This window comes from Elephas maximus, chromosome 19 (assembly GCF_024166365.1).
Source record: "Elephas maximus indicus isolate mEleMax1 chromosome 19, mEleMax1 primary haplotype, whole genome shotgun sequence".
NCBI lineage: Eukaryota > Metazoa > Chordata > Mammalia > Proboscidea > Elephantidae > Elephas > Elephas maximus.
Window position 1 is genome coordinate 15,182,543 of NC_064837.1, and position 20,023 is coordinate 15,202,565.

At 46.5% G+C, this 20,023-nt stretch overlaps 1 protein-coding gene across 2 annotated transcripts; it reads left to right on the forward strand.

The window, feature by feature from the left end:
• The first annotated feature begins 16,480 nt into the window (after positions 1–16,480).
• LOC126062963 (uncharacterized) lies at positions 16,481–18,075 on the forward strand. Of its 2 annotated transcripts, XM_049861039.1 has the most exons (3): positions 16,481–16,660; positions 17,525–17,625; positions 17,704–18,075. In XM_049861039.1, exons 1-3 carry the CDS (start codon positions 16,585–16,587, stop codon positions 17,974–17,976), a joined length of 450 nt encoding a protein of 149 aa, XP_049716996.1. In that variant the 5' UTR covers positions 16,481–16,584; the 3' UTR covers positions 17,977–18,075. The 2 variants fall into 2 exon arrangements, with proteins under 2 accessions (XP_049716996.1, XP_049716995.1); XM_049861038.1 differs by having other exon boundaries at positions 16,481–17,625.
• Positions 18,076–20,023: the final 1,948 nt, after the last annotated feature.

Genomic DNA, 20,023 nt, shown 5'->3' on the forward strand with positions numbered 1-20,023 from the left:
ACTTGGAGCTTAGGCAACAGTGTCCCTGGGACACCTTGTTATTTCCCACCTCGTCCATCTGTACAGGAATGAATATAGTCCAAAACAGCTCTGGTCCTGACCCAGGTGATGTCTGGGGCTCTATCTGTCAGGGATTGAGGGAGCCTGGCGGAGCCCTGGGTTTACCAAGACAGAAGCTTTGCCTGTGCCCAGCAATGACAGAACTCCATCTGCCCCAGGCCAGGTACCTCAGAGCCCCCAGGCAGCCCTGAAAATATAGATACCAGAGAGTCTCAAGACCTTTAGCATCATAGCTGCAAATTCTTCTTCTGCTCTGTTCCAGAGTATTCCAGGAAAATCCTCATGAGCCCAGGGCCAAAAGCCAGAATCCACAGGAAGACCATGAATGGACAGAGGCTGTCCTTAGCTCCTGCTTCTGGGACCTGCCCAGAGCACACACACACCCCTTCCAGAGGTGAATGAACCTACATTTTCCAAGAAGAGCTCTGCTCCCTGGCTGTGCCTGGGCAGGTCTCATTCATCCATCTCGGGAGATTTGCCCGTGAATGAAGATCACACAGTTCTAGTGAACATGATCAGGGACCTGAGGCTGCCAGGCCAAAGGCCAAACCTGGACAGTGGCCAATTCTCCCTGTTGCTGGTGCTCCCTAGAGGAATTCCAGGACACAGATAATGATAATAGTCGTGACCAATTACCTTGCACCAACTGTTTACTAGGAACTGTGCTCAACTCTTCTGCAGAGGTGGTCTCATTTAACTTTCATGACCCTGTGAGTCAAGCACTGGTATTTTTTCCAACGTACAGATGGGGAAACTGAGGCTGAGAGGTGAAGGAACTTGTCCAAGATCTGCCCTTAGTACTGATAGTGATGGGGTTCTAGCCCAGGTCCCTCTGATCCAAGGGTAAGAGCTCCATCTTCATCTCCACCATCACCACCACCACCACCCAACCCCTGCCTCCCTGCCCAACTTCAAAGTCCATGTCCTGCCAGCCATCTCCAGACCACATTCCAGACCTCGCCCTGTGGCTGAAAGGGCTTGTTCCCTTTAGAATCTGTACACTGAGTGAGGGAGGCTGGGTGCTCCAGGGCCCAGGGGAGTAGGCAACCAAGAACCAGCCCTGAGGACTTGGGAAGGCAGTGGGAGGCAGGGTCACAATAAGCCGAGACTCAAGCCCCTGTGCTGGCTCCATGGTTCCATCAGACTTCAAAACACAAACTCAAAGATAAAATTATTCAGAATTTCAAGACAGTGACTGTTACCACAAATCCTGAATTTGAGCAGCCTGCCGCAAAGCCAATACTGAGACAGGAGGAAGTAAGCAGCAAGAGGGCTTTATTGAACAGCGGGTTCAAGAGACAGAGGGGGCTAGATTTCCCCCAAATTCTGTCTGCCCCAAAAAGGCTTACTGGAGGGTTTTAGAGGGAGAGGGTCAGGGTTCAGAGATTTCCAGGAATGTTGATTCTTCTTTGAGGTGGACATAATGACGGAGTGACCTATTGCTGATGTCTTCCAGGCCTTTTCACGCCATCCTGGTTTCGGTCACAAGATTGGTCCGGGTTTTGCTCAATTATCCCGGGTCCTGATGGTATCGCGCATTGTTTTTGCCCCCTGGGAGAGAAACATGGTTTAATCAACAACAACAACAACAACAAAATCTTGATTACCTTATTTTTCTACAACGGAATTTGTTTTTCTACAAAGGAACAATCGTGAGACAGATTCCAGAGCAAGTAATGGACATTTTCAAAGACTGAAGATTTAATCGCAGCTGGTAATAAATAAATAAAATAAAAAATAATAAAATTTTATTTTTTTTGTACAGCTAAGCTAGAAAATATACTCTCTCTTATTTTAATACTAAAACACTACAGAAAATGTATTTTCTCTGCTTCATGACCACACAGCATTAAGTCCCCAGTGCTAGGCCCTTCTGAGCATGGGTCCTTAGGCAACTGCCCTGGCCTGTACCCCCTTGACACTGGCCCTGCTTACACCTTAGCCCAGGCCTAATTTAGTACCTGGGCTCTGACTGGTTCTTCGCCCTCTTCAGCTGATGTCCTACCTTGAGTTACCAATGTTCCATGGTGGGCTTCTCCCATTGGGTAGACCTTAGAGCTTTCAGCATCTCAGCTTCACAACAGGGCATAGCAGATCTCCCCACTCTGGGGATTCTCACCCTCAGGGTGGGGGTCCTTCATCTCCCTCCCCACCTTCAGCACACACAGACCTCTGCTCTCTACACATGGTCTTCCTTGGTTGAAATATGTTTGTTCACTTCTGTTCTGCTCTCTTCTCCCTGTGCAGCCCACAGAGAACAAGGATCACCAAGCAACCACTTCAATAAGATCATTTTCCTTCCCCTTCCCTCCCACTACCCACCACTCTAGAAGTTCACCTAAACCGAATGGCTAAGAATAATAATGGTAGTATTTCATTCTCCCCAAAACTGTTAAGTGTCCTGGAATCAAGCCCTTCTGATACGAACAACAAACAATGACCAAAGAATCCTGAAACTCCTTTGGATTCGCAAGAACTGCCTTACATAGATATGAGTGCCTTTCCCTTCCTAGTCCACATGGGCTTCATTGAAGGGTGAGCCATGAGGGTAGATGGTGAAACAGGTGTGACCACCAGGTTTGCTCAAATGTATTAAGGGGGCATTAAGTAATCAAATTTCTTGGCATGGAAATTTGGAAGACAGCTACTTGGCCGACCAAAAGGAAGAGATCCACATTTATGCCTATTCCAAAGAAAGGTGATCCAACAGAATGTGGAAATTATGGAACAATGTCATTAATGTCACACACAAGTAAAATTTTGCTGATGATCATTTAAAAGTGGTTGCACTAGAATGATTCCAGAGGTCATGGCGCCCAGACCTTCTGTTAGCCCAAGACAGGGAACATGCCCAAAGCCAACTCTTCAGACAGAGATTGGACTGGACTATGGGATAGAAAATGATACTGGTGAGGGGTGCGCTCTTGGATCAAGTAGACACATGAGACTATGTGAGCAGGTCCTGTCTGGAGGGGAGATGAGGGGCAGAGGGGGTTAGAAGCTGGCTGAATGGACACGAAAATAAAGGGTTGTTGAAAAGGAATGTGATGTCTCATTAGGGAGAGAGTGACTAGGAGTATATAGCAAGGTGTATATAAATTTTTGTATGAGAGACTGACTTGATTTGTAAACTTTCACTTAAAGCACAATTAAAAAAAAGAAAGAAAGAAAAAAAAAGCAGTTGCAGCCATACATCAACAAGGAACTGCCAGAAATTAAAGCCAGATTCAGAAGGGGACATGGAACAAGGGATACCGTTGCTGATGTCAGATGGATCCTGTGTTTTATTGACTGTGCAAAGGCATTTAACTGTGTGGATCATAACAAATTATGGATACCATTGCAAAGAGTGGGAATTCCAGAACACTTAATTGTGCTCATGAGGAAACTGTACACAGATCAAAAGGCAGTCATTCAAACAGAACAAGGGGATACTTTAAAGTCAGGAAGAATGTGTGTCAGGGTTGCATCTTTTCACCATACTTATTTAAACTGTATGCTGAGCAAGTCATCTGAGAAGCTGGACTATATGAAGAAGAACGAACGGGGCATCAGGATTGCAGGAAGACTCAATGACAATCTGCACAATGCAGATGACACAACCTTGCTTGCTGAAAGTGAAGAGGACTTGAAGCACTTACTGATGAAGATCAAAGACCACAACCTTCAGATGGATTACACCTCAACCTAAAGAAAACAAAAATCCTCACAACTGGACCAAGAAGCAACATCATGATAAATGGAGAAAAGATTGAAGTTGTCAAGGATTTCATTTTATGTGGACCTACAACCAACAGCCATGGAAGCAGCAGTCAAGAAATCAAAAGACACATTGCATTGGGCAAATCTGCTGCAAAAGACTTCTTTAAAGTGTTGAAAAGCAAAGATGTCACCTTGAGGACTAAGGTGTGCCTGACCCAAGCCATGGTGTTTTCAATCTCCTCCCATGGATATGAAATCTGGGCAATGAGTAAGGAGGACCAAAGAAGAATTGACGCCTTTGAATTATGGTGTTGGAGAAGAATATTGACTATACCATGGACTGCCAAAGGAACGAACAAATCTGTCTTGGATAAAATACAACCAGAATGCTCCTTAGAAGCAAGGATGGCGAGACTTTGTCTTATATACATAGGGTTGCTATGAGTCGGAACAGACATGACGGCACCTAACAACAACAAAAGTAACCAAACTGTGTGCTCTAAAGGCTCCTGGCGCCTCTTCTCAGGACTTGTACTCTCAGTAGCTCACCAGATGATCCAACCAGCAGGGATGGCAGGATCTGAAGGGAAAGTGTGAACCCGCAGGCCCCTGGGCAATGGCAGAAGGAATGACCCTAGGAAAACATGAGGCATGGCCTGGGAAGAAAGGATGGAGCTAACGGGATCACTGATCAGGGCACTTCTCTAACTCCATGTCATCGCTCCATTCATTGCCGGTCTTTCCCATTAGACTACACGAGCTGCATCACCTTAGGGACTATGTTGTTCCTGTTCACTGCTACATTCACATGCCTGCCATATCATAGTACTCAGTGAACTTTATTTAACAAAGAGATGTGGGGCCCTGGCCTCAGACCCTGCCCCAGAAACATTTCTATTATATGATGGCTTGTTCTGAATATTTCTGAGACCAGCTAAAGGCAGATCCAGGTAGGAGGGCCTAGAGTTTGTGCCTTTAATAACTTACTTGCTCAGCTACCCCCAAGAATTCTCTCCTTCAGATCAGGGCTTTCCAAGTATCTTTCCAATCTACAGTAGGTTGTCAACACAAACATAGTCTGAAATGTTCGGGTGAGAAAGGAATGGTGCTATATAGCCTTGGATTGGTCAGTAGGAGCTGGTAGATGAATTAGGAGATGCACAGAACCTTCCTGAATCCTGTCAAATTCAGGGACAGATTATTTGTGTTGATGTCCTAGAGTAGGGTCAGTCCAGAGACTTAGAACTGGGGTTGTTGCTGGCAGTGTGATGTTCGGCCAATACCTTCTGTTCAAAGGGTCTCAGTTCCCCATCTAACAAGTGAAGTAATTATATACAGCACTGTAACAGGTGAGGTGAGATTAGTTGAGTTCAACGTTGCTCGGTGCTGAGAAAACTGGTCCCATCTTTGGGGGAAACAACTTAGCAAGACGTGGAAAGTCATAAGAATATTCACATCCTTTGATACAATCATCCCACCCTTAGTACTGATTTCAAGACAAAGGATAAAGTAAAGCTTTCTGCAGAAAGATGTGTCTTGCAGTACTGTATACCATGGCAAAAAAAAAAAACCACAAAAAACCCAAGAAGGAAACTCAGTGTCAGAACAATAGAAAAGTTTATTAAATTGCGGTGCAGCCCCTGCCTGGAACCATGTGCAGTCATCGGAGAGGATTATTCTGAAAAAATCTCTTAAGCAGCTTGAGGGGTGCTAGTGATAATTTAAATCAAAAGGGAAAAGGCGAGATTTAAAATTACTACGTGTGCTAGAATGACAGCAAGATGAAAACTTGCTCCTGCAGCGGAAGCCCAGAATGGAAAAGGTACAAATGGTGATTTTTGCATTGTTTGGATGGTGAGATCATGGGGTGATTTCTTTCTCCTCTCTCCATACCTTGTGTGCCATTGTTATATTATTTTTTGTCTGCAACAAAAGCATTTAATAGATGAGAAAATCTAAGTAATGGAGCCTGTGGCTGCCTTCAGGATTAACAATACCCTGTGATGTTCTCATCAGCGCCCACGCAGACTAAGGACCTTACTCAACTGTCTGGATGGTCCCGCATTGCTTAGCAACCACCTTCTCAACAACAGTTGCTAGGCAACCAGGGACAGAGCCAGGACTCCTGACTAATAGCCTAGCATTCACACTACTGCCAGTGTCTTGCCCTCAAGTTCTCCCCTGCAGTGTCATGCTCCAGCCTAGCCATTCTTCTTCTGCTCTCCTCCTTCAGGTCCCCTTCCTATTGGGGGCTAACCTGCCAACAGCACTCAATGGGCCCCCATAGTTGCAGAGTCCATCAAGGCACAGGTAATCACAGGTTCCATAGGACCCTCTTCCTTACCCTGCTCCAGGACATGGAAGGCTTACGTCTTAAGGCTGTAGTCTTCCCCCCCTTGAAACGAATGCTGGCCACAGCCTATATGGCCCTAACCAAAAAAACCCTGTTGCCGTCAGGTTGATTTCAACTCATAGCAACCCTTTAGGACAGAGTAGAACTGTCCCACGGGGTTTCCAAAGCTGTAATCTTTGTGGAAGCAGACTGCCACATCTTTCTCCCACGGAGTTGAAACCCTAGCTAAAAGCCGTTGAGAGGCATCCCAAGATAAGCCAGAGTTGCTGTGCAAGGTTCCTTAACTCCCCTTTCTTCCTGACTAACCACTGACATGCTCTAGGCAACATTTTCTTAGTAACATTTTTCAGGCCAGGAGGCTGCACCTTGAGAACCTGCTCCAACCGCCTACCCACACCTGCGCAGAACCTGGCCTTGGAACCTCCCTCCTCTAGAGGGGAGCACATTTACCAGCCCACGGTTGTACCCGGAGCCCATTCTGGAGTGAGATGTCCATCCACCAGTACATTCAGTCCAAGATGACTCGGCAACTGGACTCCTGAACTTGGACAGGGGAGGGGAATTCCAAGAAAGGGCGGGCTAAAGGGGACTGAGGTGTAAGACCGATAACCAGTGTCCCCATAAAAGATTCCTAAGTCCCCAGCTCAGGAAGCTCAAGGTCTTCTGGTCACTAGACCCTGTGTTGCTCCTTATCTGCGCAGATAACAAACTTGCTCCTTTCTGTTTCCCTTGCAACTGGTGTCCCTCTTATTTCAATCGGTTAATAGGACAGGACAAGAACCCTGGAGGCGTTTGGTTACAGAGCAACTGATGGGTTCAAAATGCCAACCTTTCGGAGAGCAGCTGAGCACTTTAGACACTGCACCACCAGGGCTCCTCTATAGGGCCCTCGCCCCTGGCAGACCCTTTTCCCTCAGGGGAATGATCCTGCAGGAAAGGGCTCCCAGCATCCCAGCAGAGTGCCTGGCACAGTACCCAGTGGCGTCAAGTCAATTCCGACTCATAGTGACCCTATAGGACAGAGTAGAACTGCCCCATAGAGTTTCCAAGGAGCGCCTGGTGGATTCGAACTGCTGACCCTTTAGTTAGCAGCAGCCTGGCACAGTAGATATATTAAATCCATGATCCTTGGATCCATTCTTTGACAAGGGGTCACTTGGACATCTTCTTGTTCTAAGCAGCCCTCTTTAAAGAGAAAGAAAAATCCATCTAGGGTGGAGTCATCCAAACACAATGATCCTAGAAATTCCCCAGTTTTTCACCACTGCTAAGAATGATCCATATTGCTCCGCACTTTATTCCCATCACCTCCATCCTGGGAATTCAGCTTCCACCTCTACCTGATCCCTAATGCCTGCTCCATTCGGAAGGTGGCACAGAGCCAGAAAGGCAGGTGAGGTGGGTTAACAGTAAACATGCAATGCAGCCAGAGAGCACCCTGGATGGGTTCTCAATTGGAAGCAGCGGTAAGTGGGAACCTTTATGTGGGTGAATGAACCTGTCCTGTGCTCAGCCAGAGGTCCTCCTGGGATGTGTCCCCAGTTCCACCACTTGTGCCTGGGTTATCTTTTACTGGCCTATATATATAGTGAGTGCTCTAACGAATAAAATATGGTGGAAGTGATGCTTTGTGACTTCCAAGGCTAGCTCATAAAAGGATACTGCCTCTGCCTGACTCTCTCTTGGGATTCCTCTCACCCTTGGAACCCGATTGCCATGTTGTGAGAAAACCCATGTAAGTGTTCCAGCCAGCAGCCCCAGTTCAGGTCTCAGCCAATAGCCAACATCCACCACCAGACATGTGAGTGAGCAAACCTTTAGATGACTCCACCCCTTTGCTTTTGAGCCACCCCAAATGATGTTGGGTAGAGCAGAAACAAGCCCTTCCTAATTTGTAGTCTTGAGAAAATAAATGCTGTCACTATTTAAATCACTAAGGTTTAGGATGCTTTGTTATATAGCCATGATAGCTGGAACAGACCATGGTTACATGAGAAATTAGTTACGATGGGAAGGCTACCCCTGAGCCCTGGGCTGTTCAGCAGAATGGTTATCCCCACTGCAGGACACAGGCCTCCAGCACAGCTGGGGCTCTTCTGTCCCTGGTAGACCAACATCTGACTTCCAGAAAATTCTGTCTATTGATACTGGGTCTGGCTTCTGAGAAAGCTTGTTCACCGTATTCAGTATTAACTCTACATGATCTACCGGGCATTGCCGAGCTGGCATAAAGGTATCATTGTACACCTTGTTCAAAAACACCCACACAAAAAGAGCACAGGTCTCCATTTTCAGCAGGATGTTGTCACTATCAAAGTTGTCCAAGGATGGGATGAATGAACTACCTCACAGGTAGTGAGTTTCTTATCAGTGGAAAAGTTCCAAGATGGGACGATCACCTGTCTGTGGTGGCCTTCGTTCCTTCCTTTTCAGCTTTCCAGAAGTATGGTTGACATACAATAAACTACACATAACTAATGTGTATAATTTGATAAGTTTTGACATTTGTATACACCTATGAAACCATCACCACAATCAAGATAATGAAGACACCCATCACACCCCTCCCAGTGTTCTCATACTCCTTTATAATCTTTATAATCTCTCTTTCCTATCCCTCCTCATTCCCCCTCACCCTATCCTCAGACAACCACTAACCTGATTTCTGTCACTATACTTTAGTCTTCATTTTCTAGAATTTTATATAAATAGAATCACACAGTAGCTATATCTTTTTGTCTGGCTTCTTTCACTCAGCACAATTATTTTGAGATTCTTCTATGTCATGAGTAAATTTGTCCCTTTTTATTGTGACAAAGTATTCCATTGTACAGATATACTACCATTTGGTTAATCTTTCACCTGTTGATGGGCATTTGGGTTGCTTCCAGTTCTTGGCTAATACAAAAAAAACTTCACCGAACATTTGTGTACAAATCTTTGTATGGGCAGGAGTCTCTGGGTGGTGCACATGATTAAGCTCTTGGCTACTAACCAAAAGGTTGGTGGTTCAAATCCACCCACAGGTGCCTTAGGAGAAAAGCCTGGTGACCTACTTCCAAAAAACCAGCTGTTGAAAACCCCATGGAGCACTCTGGGACACATGGGGTTGCCATGAGTTGGAATTGACTGGAAGGCAACTGGTTTGGTCTTTGGTTTCTTTGTATGGGCGTGTGTTTTTTATTTCTCTTGGGCACATGCCTAGGAGTAGAACGGGTAGCATTATCATCCTGGTTGCCAGCACTTCGGGGAAGGATTCCATTGTGTGAGTGTGTGTGTCTGTCTCACTGGCAAGGATGTGGCACCTTTATTTAGCCCCCTCATTCTTTACAACATGCTTTCTTACTCTGCCCTCTCAGTTGTGGCTGGCATTCTTGAACCTGGGGTCTGTCTGGCTCAGCCTCTGTGGAGACTGAACATTCAGCCTTCTCCTGGGGTGAAAGAGCAGCAGTGGCCTGTCTCTGTGGGCTGGCGGGGGTGGCTCCCAATAGAGACTTTCAACAAATCCTGCTGCTTTCAGCTTTCCTGTACCCCACTTGAAAGGGACTCAGCACCTGCAGTTTCTGACCCATTCCTGCGTTCTGCAGTGCAAACAGGCTTCTCTTAAAACTCAGCAGGCTTTCTTTTCAGCTTTCCCTGCTTTGCTAAAACGGCTTTTGTATTCATCCGCTTTTCATTTAACAAAATTTTGTTGACATCTCTCATTTGTTATTGTATTTTCTCCAGTTCTCATTGTTCTTCTGGGATTGTACCTTTCTTTTGTTCCTTTATGGTTGTTTTAGTGGAATTTCAGGACAGAGTGGAGAAAACCGCGTATATAGAACCCATGCATGTTTAACTGGAAGCCTCTGGTGATTCCATAGTGTAAATCATATCTATGCATTCATTCATCCAACAATTTGAGTGTATCATGTGCCAGGCATTCTTCCAGGTGTTTGAGATACGTTAGTGATCTAGGCGTAAAAAATAGGAAAACTAAAAAAATTTAGGTACCGATTAGAGGGGATGGGGAGTATGGCAGTAGAGTATATTGCAATGTTAAATAGGGTGGTTGGAGTGGCCTGTTATAGATTGGATCATGTCCCCCAAAAATATGTGTTGTAAATCCTAGCTTCTGTGTTTTCGGTTATAATCCCATTTAGGAATGGGTTGTCCTTGTTAAGTTAATGAGGCAGGATTAGCGTAGGGTATATCTTGAGTCAATTTCTTTTGAGATAGAAAAGAGATTAAACAATCAACAAAGCAGAGATGAGGGAAGAGATGCCAAAGCCCATGAAGATCACCCAGGAGTAGAAAATCAAAGAGAAAGGGGCCTTCTTCTAAAACTGTCAGAGAAAGAAAGCCTTCCACTAGAGCTGGTACCCTAAATTCAGATTTCTAGCCTCCTAAACTGTGAGAAAATAAATTTCTGTTTGTTAAATCCACCTGCTTGTGGTATTTCTGTTATAGCAGCACTAAATAACTAAGATGAAATTTGGTTCTGGGAGTGGGGTGCTGTTCTAACAAATATCTACAATGTGGAAGTGGTTTTCGAATTGGGTAATGTGTGAAGGCTGAAGAGTTTTAAGGTGCCTAGCGGGTAATGGTAAAAGCTTAGGTTGTCTTGAAGAGTCTGTCGGTAGAATTATGAACATCGCAGGCAATTCTGGTGAGGACTCAGAAGGAAGTAAGGAGAGCTATAGAGGAAGCCACTACCGTCTTAGAGAATACATACGGTGCCAGCAATGGACTACTGCTAGACATGTGGCTGTTAAAGGTGATTCTGATGAGGTTTTAAAGGAAAATGATGAACATGTGACTGGACAATGGAGGAAAGATGATTTTTTTTTATGCAGTGGCAAAGAACTTGCCCGAATTATGTTACAATGTTTGGTGGAAGGCAGAACTTGTAAGAGATAAACTTGGATATCTGGCTGTGGGAATTCCTAAGCAAGGTCTTAAAGGGGGCACGTGGTTTCTCCTTGCCACTTATAGTGAAATTTGAGAGGAAAGAGATAGACTTAAAAATGAACTGTAAGGGATCCTCCAGAAAACTACTGAAACTAATAGAAGAGTTTGGCAGAGTCTCAGGTTATAAGATAAACATACAAAAATCACCTGGATTCCTCTACATCAACAAAAAGAACATCGAAGAGGAAATCAAATTGATACCATTCACAGTAGTCCCCAGGAAGATAAAATACTTAGGAATAAATCTTACTAAAGATGTAAAAGACCTATACAAAGAAAACTACAAAGTACTAGTGCAAGAAACTAAAAAGGACCTACTTAAGTGGAAAAACATACATTGCTCATGGATAGGAAGACTTAACATAGTAAAAATGTCTATTCTACCAAAAGCCATCTATACATAGAATGCACTTCCGATCCAAATTCCAACGGCATTTTTTAATGTGATGGAGAAACAAATCACCAACTTCATATGGAAGGGAAAGAAGCCCCGGATAAGTAAAGCATTACTGAAAAAGAAGAAGAAAGTGGGAGGCCTCCTTCTACCTGATTTTAGAACGTATTATACAGCCACAGTAGTCAAAACAGCCTGGTATTGGTACAACAACAGGCACATAGACCAATGGAACAGAATTGAGAACCCAGATATAAATCCATCCACATATGAGCAGCTGATATTTGACAAAGGCCCAGTTTCAGTTAATTGGGGAAAAGAGAGTCTTTTTAACAAATGGTGCTGGCATAACTGGATATCCATTTGCAGAAAAATGAAACAGGACCCCATACCTCACACCACGCACAAAAACTAACTCCAAGTGGATCAAAGACCTAAACATAAAGACTAAAACGATAAAGATCATGGAAGGAAAAATAGGGACAACCCTAGGAGCCCTAATACAAGGCATAAACAGAATACAAAACATCACCAAAAATGACGAAGAGAAACCAGATAACTGGGAGCTCCTAAAAATCAAACACCTATAATTATCTAAAAAAAAAAAAAAATTTTTTTTTCTAAAGACTTCACCAAAAGAGTAAAAAGACCACCTACAGATTGAGAAAAACTTTCAGCTATGACATCTCCGACCAGCGCCTGATTTCTAAAATCTATATGATTCTGTTAAAACTCAACCACAAAAAGACAAACAACCCAATCAAAAAGTGGGCAAAGGATATGAACACGCACTTCACTAAAGATATTCAGGCAGCTAACAGATACATCAGAAAATGCTCTCAATCATTAGCCATTAGAGAAATGCAAATTAAAACTACGATGAGATTTCATCTCACTCCAACAAGACTGGCATTAATCCAAAAAACACAAAATAATAAATGTTGGAGAGGCTGCGGAGAGATTGGAACTCTTATACACTGCTGGTGGGAATGTAAAATGGTACAACCACTTTGGAAATCTATCTGGAGTTTTCTTAAACAGTTAGAAATAGAACTACCATACAACCCAGAAATCCCACTCCTCGGAATATACCCTAGAGAAATAAGAGCCTTTACATGAACAGATATATGCACACCCATGTTTATTGCAGCTCTGTTTACAATAGCAAAAAGCTAGAAGCAACCAAGGTGTCCATCAACGGAAGAATGGTTAAATAAATTATGGTATATTCACACAATGGAATACTACTCATTGATAAAGAACAGTGACGAATCTGTGAAACATTTCATAACATGGAGGAAGCTGGAAGGCATTAAGCTGAGTGAAATTAGTCAAATGCAAAAGGACAAATATTGTATAAGACCACTATTATAAGATCTTGAGAAATAGTATAAACTGAGAAGAACACATACTTTTGTGGTTACGAGGCGGGGAGGGAAGGAGGGTGGGAGAAGGTTATTTACTGATTAGTTAGTAGATAAGAACTACTTTAGGTGAAGGGAAGGACAATACTCAATACATGGAAGGTCAGCTCAACTGGACTGGACCAAAAGCAAAGAAGTTTCCGGGTTAAACTGAATGCTTCGAAGGTCAGTGGAGCAAGGGCGGGGGTTTGGGGACTATGGCTTATGGGGACATCTAAGTCAATTGGCAAAATAATTCTATTATGAAAACATTCTGCATCCCACTTTGAAGTGTGGCATCTGGGGTCTTAAATGCTAACAAGCGACCATCTAAGATGCATCAAATGGTCTCATTACACCTGGATCAAAGGAGAATGAAGAACACCAAGGTCACACGATAACTATGAGCCCAAGAGACAGAAAGGGCCACATGAACCAGAGACTTACATCATCCTGAGACCAGAACTAGATGGTGCCCGGCCACAACTGATGACTGTCCTGACAGGGAGCACAACAGAGAACCCCTGAGGGAGCAGGAGAACAGTGGGATGCAGACCCCAAATTCTCATAAAAAGACCAGACTTAATGGTCTGACTGAGACTAGAAGAATCCTGGCAGTCATGGTCCCCAAACCTTCTAGGAACCATTCCCGAAGACATGGAGAAATGCAAATTAAAACTACGACATGGAAGGGACTGGACAATGGGTTGGAGAGAGATGCTGATGAAGAGTGAGCTACTTGTATCAGGTGGACACTTGAGACTGTGTTGGCATCTCTTGTCTGGAGGGGAAATGGGAGGGTGGAGAGGGTTAGAAACTGGCAAAACGGTCACGAAAGGAGAGACTGGAGGGAGGGAGCGGGCTGAGTCATTGGAGGGAGAGTGAGTGGGAGTGTGGAGTCAGGTGTATTGAGCTTATGTGTGACAGACTGACTTGATTTGTAGACTTTCAGTTGAAGCACAAAAAAAATTATTAAAAAAAATGAACTGTACAAAATGGAAACAAAACTAAAAGATTTGGAAAATTCTGTTGTACAAACTAAGGATCCGTGTCCTAGAATTTTTGCCAAGGATGTGGCTACACAATCTTTTGTTAAAGAGCTTAAGCCTATGACTGATGGTTCTAACCAACTACCACAGCCAAAAGCCCATCAGCTTAGACCGAAGGGATAAGAGACAGGAAAGAAACCGTCTGCCTCTTGGAGTTCTACAGGCAGGAAACAGGCCAAAGGAGCTACACCTGTTGTTCTTCAAGAAAAAGAAAAGGACCATTGCTGGAGCAGCTTGGAAATCAGCAGAAGTTTTGGAAGGAGCAGGGAAGCTGAGACTTCTAGGTTTCAAAGGGTAGGGTCATGGTCTCCTGGATGCACAGCCTCCTAGGTTTTGAAGAGTCAGATATTTGCCAACTCGGTTCTGGAGTATGGGGCTGCTGTTAAAGTATGTCAGGAGTTTAAGGTTGCAACCCAAAGCTGAGGGGGTAGGACTGTCGTGCACAAGGTACAGAAGAATGGGGCCCACTGGGGCCAAGGGGGTGGGGTTGCCACTCCGATGGACTATCAGAATGGGGCCTCCCAAAGCTGAGGGAGCAGAATTGCCATCCCAGTGGGCCTGGAAGGCAGAGTTGAAGCCCAGGGCTGAGGGGCCACCATCCAGAATCCAGGGGGCATGGCTAACACCAAGAGTCTGAAGGGCAGGGCCATTGTCTAGATGGTCTCAGAGAAGAAAGGATTATTCTCAACGCTTGAGAGCTAATGTAATTCGTTCTGCTGGGTTTTGGACTTGCTTGGTGCCCGTCATTCCTTCTTTCCCTCCAATTTCTCCCATGTGTGATGGAAGTGTTTACCTTGTGTCTGTTCTATCATTGTACTTCGGAAACAGACAACTTGTAGTCTAGATTTCACAGGTTCATAGATGAAGAGGAATTCTGCCCCAGGATGGAATACGCCTAAAGTCTCACCCATATTTGACTTAGATGATTCAGAAGATGAAATTTTGGACTTGGAGTTGATTTAAGACTTTTGAGATGATGTGATGGGGTGAATGTGTTTTGCAAGTGGCAAGGACGTGAATTTGGGGGGCCAAAGGGTGGACAAAGCCTGATTGAGAATGTGAAACTTGAGTCAAGTTTTGAAGTAGGTGAGGCAGGTAGCCATGTGGATATGAGGGAAAGATCACCCCAGGCAGAGAAGACAGCCAGCAGAAAAGCCCAAAGGTGGAAGCATGTCTGGTAAAGAGGCCAGCGTGACATGAAATCTAGAGGAGTCCAAGAGGTTGGGGAGAGGGGTAGGTCTTAAAGATTTGATCCTACTTTTATAAGACAGTCAAAAATCCTGTGAGTGTGTGTGTGTATATAACTGTATGTGATTATATGAGAATGCAAACAGGTATGGAAGGAGACACATCAAGGGTGTTATTAAAATTTGTTTGTAGTGCACAAACCTGTAGCAGTATGACAAACAGCCCAGTATGTCTGTCTGTGGGCAAAGATCTGACTTAAATGCTACCTTCTCAGGTGATCTTCCCTAAGCATCCTAACTAAAGTTGTGCAACTTCCCCAACTATCAAAAAAACCTGTTGCCATGGAGTTGTTCCAACTCATGGCAACCCCCACGTGTTACAGAGTAGGGTTTTCTTGTGTAATCTTTACAGAAACAGCTTGCCAGGCCTTTCTTCTGTGGAGCCGCTGGGTGAGTTCCAGCTGCCAATCTTAGCAGCATTATCACACTCCCCAGTTTTATTTCCTTAAAGCACTGAACAATACCTGAAATTGTATAAGCATTTGTTTACATATTTCTTGTCTCCTTGCCACTAGAATATAAATTCCTTGAGGGCAGATACTATGTCACCTTCGTACCCCTAGCACTACCACCTAGAAGGCGCCAGGCACAATGAAGATAATAAGGTTTGTTGACTGACTGGTTGCTTACTGAATGAATACTTGTGTACCAGCCCTACGAGCACACACTATCAGCCCTGCACACACACTAGCCCGTGTAATGGTGTACCAGCCCTTCACACACACTAGCCCGTGAAATCCTCAAACAACCCGCTGACATCGAGCTTCAGAGATAAGTTTAGGCTTTTCCAAGATCACGCATCTAGTGGGTGGTAGAGCCAGGGCTGGGCTCACGGCCTTTCCTTCAAAAACCTAGCCGTCTCTAATTTAATTGGGATCGAGAGCAGAACTCGTTTGTTTCTGGCTTTTCTCCTACTCCAAGACCCGCCCCACTTCGGAGCTGGCTGCTATGGAAACGGCTTCCGATTTGGGAATAGATTTCCCGAGCTTCCTGCCCCAAATGGCTGCGACCCGCTGGGGACAAGGCGATAGTGGGGGAGCTCTGCAGGAGGGGGCGGGGCAGGCGGTCCTTTACAGCTCTGCCGCCGAGCTCCTCCTGGCGACCCGCTCCCTCCCATCCTCCCCCTCCACCCTCCCTCTCCATCCCATCCTCCCCCTCCACCCTCCCCCTCCTCATGCGCCCCCGGGTCCTCCGCTGGCCGCGCCCACCTCGCGCGAGCAAACCGGAGCGTCCTGCTTGACAAGCGCCTGCCGGCTCCTAGCGCCCCGCCTCCTCTGTCCCCCAATTCCCGCGGTCTTAGCGTCCCGCGCGCGGACCTGAGAGCCCGGGAGCAGGCCCGGAGCCCATCCCGCGCCCCGGCACTCATGGGTGAACCCCCGCTGCCCTGGGGTCCCCCGGACTTAGTAAGCGGAGGGCCGGGACCGGTATGTCGCGTCACCGGTTAGAAAGCTCCGCGGGACACGCCAGCCAGGCTTGGGCACCGGTGCGGAGACCACAGAGGGGTGCGACCCCAGCTGCTCCTGGAGGGCGCGGGAGGGCCGGGCGGTCGGGATGTCTCCCGGGACGCGGACGCCGCCCTCTCCTCGGTCGCACCCTTTGTTTCCATTTGATGGGCCCTCGTCCTCTCACGCATCCAGCTCAAAGAGGCCCCCAGGCAGGCCCTGGGAGGGAGGGCAGATTGGCCGGATGGGACAGGGGATGAAAATAGGTGAGGCACGGGGCTTCCGTGCTTTGTGTTTGGGGTGTTCACTAACTACGCTGTCGTCTCGTGACTGGGGGAATATCTCTGCTCCGTGTCTAGTAATCGATCTCTGTAAGCCTATCCTTTGTTCTGGCCCCCCAGGGGAAAACAACTATGACTGACAACTGCCTTCACCAGAATGAGATGCAGTGTGCGCATGGAAATTTTTCCAAATTTTATTTGGCGGTTGTTGTTGAATCATATTTTGTGTGCTCAAATGTTTTGTGATTTGGGGAGAGGTCCCTGCATCACCCAAGGGTTTTTGGTCTGCGTGGAACCGGACGCTAGGGGATGGGGCCGCAGCCCTCCGCTCCTTCTCCTTTGCCGAGGGGATGCTTTGGAGCCCTGGGTGTACTTCACCCTTCATGGCCCCTTTGGTTGGTGGGCCCTATTGGAGTGGGCTTGGGGGCCCTCGGAGGCAGAGTCCTCTTGGCCTCTCCTAGGCCTGGGAGTCTCTGCGTCCCCTTCCGTTCTTGCGCTGTATGCAAGTTGGATGAATGGGCTCGGGTCTCTCCCCAAATAAGCCAGACCCGGGACCACGGCCTTCTACAGAGGGCTCGGTGGGGAGGGTCGGCGCCCTGGCCCGGGATGGGCCAGAGCCGGGTGATGCTGCATTGCCCCCCAGGAAGAGCCAGCTCGGCGCCAGAGTTGGCACGGCCAGAACTCAGAGCGCGGGGAGCTGGCGGACCTGAGCGTGCAACGGACACTGCAGGAGCGCAGGACACGGTGAGTGGCGTTTGCTAAGGCCACGCACCGCGACCCTAGGGGCTCCAGCTGACTTGCGCGACGTTTTTCCTGCCTTAGGCTTTGCGGCTGCTCCCGAGCCGGACCGAGACCCGCAGCCTGAGGAGCTGTCCTGCTAGGACGCCACGCTCCGGACGTGTCCCGGGCAACGTGGGACCCGAGGCTGCAGACCTCCCGGGATGCAGGCCCAGAATGCGCGTGCTCTGCGGAATGAGACTCTGGGGCACTCACTGGGGTCCGCAGGAGGACTTTCCTTGTGGACTGCTGGGCGAGTCAATCCGGGCATGGGGAGGAGCCTGGACGCTGAAATCCGAGAGAGCTGCTCAACACTAAAATACCTCAGGTGAAGGAGTATGCTTTTGTTGGAGGAGAGGGCATGAAGGGAAAGAAAGGGATCATCCATGCACAGAGGGCAGGAAGACGAGCCAAAATGGAAAAAATGTGGGTGGGGAGAGAGGATAGGAAGGGTAGGGGAAGTGTGGGAAAGTAGTCGCTGGTTTTTACTGTGGGCGGAGGGGGTGGGGTTGTTACTAGCTGGTCACTTTATTAACTCATTGTGCTTGGAGCTTCCATGTGATGCTGTTTGCAAGAACGTAGAGGCTTTGTGGATATTGCCAGATGCGTATTCTAATGACATGGTATGGCGTGGAAATTGTCTCATGAGGGCCAGAGGAGTAAAGCTTTGTTCTCTGTACATTGATGGCCCTAAGCTCTCTTTGCACTCCCAAGGGCTAAAGCTGCCCAGGTGGGGAGGACTGAGGACCTTTAGCCCAGAGCAAAGGGAGGGGCCCCTGGCCTGGTCAAGGCTGTGAGTCCAAAAAAAACAAAAACACAAAAACCCAAAACCCGATACCATCGAGTTGATTTCATGCATAGCGACCCTGTAGGATGGAGTAGAACTGCCCCCATAGAGTTTCCAAGGAGTGCCTGGTGGATTCGAACTTCCAACCTTTTGGTTAGCAGCTGTAGCACTTAACCACTATGGCACCAAGGTTTCCATGTGGAAGTTCCTGGGGCATTGAGGGGATGCCTACACTCAGACCCTAATCCCTAGGGGTTGGCCTTGCAGAATCTCAAAGTTCTTCCAACTGGCCTTTCTCTGCCTTTTATTGACCCATCAGTATCTGGACTCATCCTTTCATTCCCCTTTTCTCCTACTAGCAGGCCTTCCCCTGCCTTCCCAATAGTCTGTCTTTGTCTTTCTATTAGAATTCACTGGCTCCCTCCACTGCCCCTCCATATGGTTCCACAATTCAGTCTACAGTCTGAATTCTAACATCTCCCACATATTCTTCAATCTTAGGCCCCCTGTCCACCCAGCATTCTGCCCTGCTGTTCCCCAATATGAAGACTGCAATTTCATGATATATAAATTTCCGCTGTTACCTAATAATAGAGGGTCTGGGGGGAGGGGGGTCATGCTCTGTTGGTGCCCTATTTGAGCCACACTTGGGCACCAGATAGGGAGTCCCTTGGTGCTGTAGAATGTGCCCAGCTGCTAACTGAAAGGTTGGAGATTTGAGCTCACCCAGAGGTGTCTTGGAAGAAAGGCTTAGCAATCTACTTCTGAAAAGCCAGCCATTGAAAACCCTATGGAGCACAATTCTGCTTTGACACCCATGGGGTTGCCATGAGTCGGAATCGACTTGATGGCAACTGGTTTGGCTTTTGGTCCTAGATAACTAGGGGTTAATAGAATCAAATACTGATGTGATAGTAAGGAGCTGGCTATATTACATTAGTGGGAAGGGGATGTTGTGGTGAACAGACTCTCGAACTCTATTAAAAGTAAAATCAAAGAGATTTATTGAAGCCAATGTATCATTCGAATGGGGATCATGAAAACCTCAGAGTCTGAAGCTCACAGATCCAAGGGAGGAGGTACAAAACACACATAGCTATAGTGCCATAGGAAGGGCTACAAAACACAATATTCTGATTGGTTTCCAGCGATTGAGATCAATCAAAGATGGGACAAAGCAGTGTGATTTTTTAACATTATTGCATACATTAATACAGCTGGAATACATTGATTGGCTAAAGGATGTAATTGCAAGGTATGTGGTCATGAAGGGGGTCTCATGACTGTCACAAAACAATGGCATGACGGATACTGTCCAGACATGTTGTTAAACATTGCCTTGTTCAGACCATAAGGTCTCCTGGGGAGATCTAACACAAAGAGTTTTGATAAGGTTTGGCTACAGACCCCAGGACACGTAGTATCCACGTTCTTAGCTCGACCACAAAGAATGACAGGGTTAAATGACAGGGTTGTTTCCTAAGCAACAAGCTTTGAATCTGTGTGAAAGGTTATCCTGAGCCATTTTACTTTAGGTCAGATGCCTCTTTCGATTTTATGTCACGTATCAGGGGATCA

Bases quoted from the DNA above. Each gene is read 5' to 3' on its own strand.
- LOC126062963 (XM_049861038.1), top strand. From the start codon at position 17,191: ATGGGGCCGCAGCCCTCCGCTCCTTCTCCTTTGCCGAGGGGATGCTTT. The intron at 17,626-17,703 runs GTGAGTGGCGTT...TTCCTGCCTTAG, and splicing joins CTGCAGGAGCGCAGGACACG to GCTTTGCGGCTGCTCCCGAG.